The 4,032-nt window shown below is 32.1% G+C and overlaps 1 protein-coding gene across 1 annotated transcript; it reads left to right on the top strand.

The window, feature by feature from the left end:
* The first annotated feature begins 666 nt into the window (after positions 1–666).
* LOC131597833 (putative protein FAR1-RELATED SEQUENCE 10) lies at positions 667–1,104 on the top strand. The gene has a single exon (XM_058870498.1). The coding sequence runs from the start codon at positions 667–669 to the stop codon at positions 1,102–1,104; it is 438 nt and encodes a 145-aa protein (XP_058726481.1).
* Positions 1,105–4,032: the final 2,928 nt, after the last annotated feature.

Here is a 4,032-nt window from a genome sequence, read left to right as displayed (position 1 = left end):
GAGTCAATGAATAATTACTACTATTATTATAATTATTATTATTATTATTATGATATTATGATTATGAATGTTCTAGTAAAGAAATGATTATAAAAGCAACCAATGAAAAAGAATGATAAAAGCGTGTGTGTGGGATGTGCACGTGCGGTTCTGCTTTTTGATTTGATTGTGAAACGCTGGAAACATAGTACTTACGGAGCAATCCGCTGCGGATGTCGCTGTGTGTTTATAATACTTACAGTACAAAGTTACAATCAAACTATAATCTTTGGTGTGTGTTTGATTAATGGGATTTTAATTGATTCTTCCGACGAAAGGAAAATCATGAAAATGGGTGATGCACCCGTCAACTAATAATAATTATGTATCTAACTGTTTTATTTTTTTATTTTAATTTTTCTAATGACATGATAAATTATTTGTATTATATTAGATGACATTTTAAAAATATTCATTAAACTTTTATATTATTATATTAATATAAATGAAATGATTAACAAAATTTAAATATATGTAGAAAATAATTTTAATTAATACGATAAATAAGTTTTTATATTAATTTAATTATGTACTTGCAATAAATAAATATAATATGTTGATGAAATGAGAGAATGCAACAGAGTTAGTTTAGGTATGTTAATAACAAACATTTGTGTGTTATAGACAATGCTACAGGGAAGAAAAATTGGAAGCAATAGTCGAAAGCGAGAATCCAAGGCTCAGACAAGATGTGGTTGTGAAACGAATTGTCGAGTTCATATTGAAATAACTATTAGAATATGGTACATTAACTATTTGAATGATTGTCACAATCATACTTTGATTCATGAAAAATATTTGGGGATGTTACTAGCTCACGAAAAGATAACGGATTATGACAAATTTCAGATGGACAATATGAGAAAGATTGGCATTAGGACTATACAAGTGTTTGGGTTGTTTTCTTATCAAGCTGGTGGACATGATAAGGTTGGATTCCGCCGACGTGACTTGTACAATGAAGTCACTAAAGATAAGAGAAGTGACTTGTCAGATGCAGAAGTTGCACTTGAGTTTCTTGCAACCATGTCTTGTAGTGATGAAGTTTTTGAGACATTGTATTGACAAGAATGGAAGATTGTAACATCTATTTTGTTGTGATGGCGTGTGTCGTAAGGACTATGAAGTATTTGGCAATGTACTTACATTTGATGCAACATATAGAAATAACATGTACCTGTGTCCACTAGTGGTGTTTTTTGGAGTAAACCACCGCAATCAAAGTATTGTCCTTGCAAGTGCCATAGTTGGAAATGAAAAAGAAGAAACATATGTGTGGTTATTAGAAATGTTAGTTGAGGCAATGGGAGGTAAGACTTTGAAGTCGGTTATAACTGTTGGATATAAGACTATGAAAATGTTATTAAAAAAGTTATTCCCAATTCCCACCATAGGTTATGTGCATGGCATCTATTATGCAATGCGGCTACTAACATTAACAAAACTTGATTTATTTCTGAGTTCAAATGGTGTATATTAGGAGATATGAGATTGATGATTTGAGCAGAAGTGAAAAAAATTATAGCAGAGTTTGGTTTACAAGAAAATGTATGGGTTTTATACATGTATGCCAAATAAAATATGTGGCCTGCAACTCACATAAGAGGCAACTTCTTTGCTGGGTTTATGATGACCTCTCGATGTGAAGGCTTGCACTCCTTTTTGGGAAGGTATGTTAACTATGAGAATAATTTATAGGAGTTTTTGATAACATTTCTTTCGTGCCATGAATTATATGAAGTACAAATAAGTTTAGGCAAATTTTTCATCAGCACGTGGTGAACCTGTTTTTCAAACATAATTGAGAGATCTAGAGAAATCCATTGCAGATATTTACACAAAGGAGATATTCTTTTTTTTTTTACCACTGCTTCAAAGGGAGTGCATTTGTAGGGTCACACATTATGCATAAACAACATTTGATTACACATATAATGTCTGTAAGCATTGTAGACAAGGTTTAGAATGGAAAATGTCATTCTTCCCTTCAAGTTTGGAATTCAAGTGCTCATGTGAGAGGATGGAATCACTCGGTGTTCCTTGTGAGCATATTATATGTGTTTTAGTTTATCTAGACATCATGGTAATTCCAAAATATTTAGTGATGAGTAAATGGACAAAGAAATCCAAGGACTCTATTTATTCAAATGAAAACAAGTCATCAATAAGGGATCCGATATTAATCTGTCAATATGTAATAATAGTTGAGCATTGCAAAAAGATGGATCATGCAACTGTATTTTGTGGTAAGCCTCGGTATGTTCGCAACACAGTTGACTTAGTGTTATCAAAAACTCATATGTTAAAGGCATTAAATACAATTCCTGAGATGCCACATGCAAAGGCACAAACACAAATTGAAACATTACTATAAGGCTATTTAAGAAACTCGTCTAAAGTGAGTACAAATGGATGTTGTGCTTTATCATCTATAACACGAGACAAAGAGAAACAAAGTTTAAGGTAAGCACATAAATACGATGTTTGCAAAAGATAAGGTCACGATCGAAAATCACGGCCTTTAATGAGACATAGCGAGTGTATTCTCCAAATTCAATATGGTTCAAATGTTGAATACCAAGATGAAGTTCTAAAATAAATTGAAGAATGAGTGTGATGATTTATCTTATTACTACAGTTTTTAACTTGTTATTAGACGTAGTGGATCAAAAACTTACTATATGGATTATTTATGTTTAATTTAACTTAATAGACTTAGAATCAATACAATAGTTATGTTAGGTGATTAATGAGATTTAATTGTGTACCTTTAGCTAATATGTTTGTATTTGTATGTTTGTATACTATGAGTTATTTTAACTGCCTTTTAGCTTGCAGCAGGCATTTTGTGATGCATATTGGTAGCAACAAGTGCAAGTGCATATTTTGATCTCTTGAGAACAAGTCTTTGTGATATATTTGTGTTTGTATGTTTACGCACTATAAGTTATTTTAACTGATTTTTTATACATATTGGTAGCAGCAAGTACATGTGCATGTTCTGATTTCTTGAGAACAAGTATTTGTGATATGTTGAAGTTTAAAATACAATGCAGTTTATTTAGATGGTAGTCTACCAGATTACCATTTAGATGTTGTGATGTTCATCTTTTACTGGTGATGTGGAAGCTAAGTTTTACAAAACTCGGGAAATTTCAAAATGTATGACAACATTAATGATTTTATGCTTTGCAAATATCTCATGATGTTCAGCTCGTGGATTGACTTCAATATTCTATTGTAATTGCTTTCGAGCTCCTTTACCGCAATGAGCTAAAGTGAAATGCCTCTCGGATGTTGGTTACTATATCAATGCGTAAGCAACATCTATAACATGCTTTATTGATTAATAGTTTCTTAATCTTTTTGATGTTCCTTAAATAATTTTATTTGGTTTAATATGTTTATGTTAACAAAAGAGATATATTTGGAACAAAGCACATTGAACAGCTCTTCAGTAAAGTTGTTACAACACATGTTTCACTATAAGCATACTCTTGAATAATATGATTTGAAAAAAAAAGGCAGTTTAATAAACATTGTAGATTGAACAGATGTTTCGGGATCACTTGAACCAAACAGATAAAGTATAACTTGAACCCCACCGGCCTCTGTAACTGCTTTTTTATATGATTAACTATGCACCACAAGGTTTTGCAGAGCACATATGTCAACAACTTTCATTTCTTCAGTTTGGTTGGTCTTTCAAGCACATTCATTAAAGCACGACTAGCTGAGACTACATCAGTTGTCTGAGCAAGACCCACGTTTTCGAATAGCTCTCCAAGAGGCAAAGTTGCTAATAACTTTGCTGGATGTGCTTGAATTTGTGGATCCAATAGGTACTGGGATAATGGTAAGATGGCTAATTTAGTAACCTAACCTTTGTCTCTATAATCTTTACACTGTTTAGCAATACCTCTAAGAGTGTCTTGCAGTTGTGTCCTAACACTAATGAGATTTAAGGAGCTCCAAACGATTTCAAACATTGCC

This window comes from Vicia villosa, linkage group LG4 (genome assembly GCF_029867415.1).
Source record: "Vicia villosa cultivar HV-30 ecotype Madison, WI linkage group LG4, Vvil1.0, whole genome shotgun sequence".
NCBI lineage: Eukaryota > Viridiplantae > Streptophyta > Magnoliopsida > Fabales > Fabaceae > Vicia > Vicia villosa.
Note: the sequence above shows the minus strand (reverse complement) of the source record. Positions and strands in the feature narration are given on the sequence as shown.

What these genes read in the sequence shown, in the direction of transcription:
- LOC131597833 (XM_058870498.1), top strand. Translation starts at nt 667, where the DNA reads ATGCTACAGGGAAGAAAAATTGGAAGCAATAGTCGAAAGCGAGAATCC.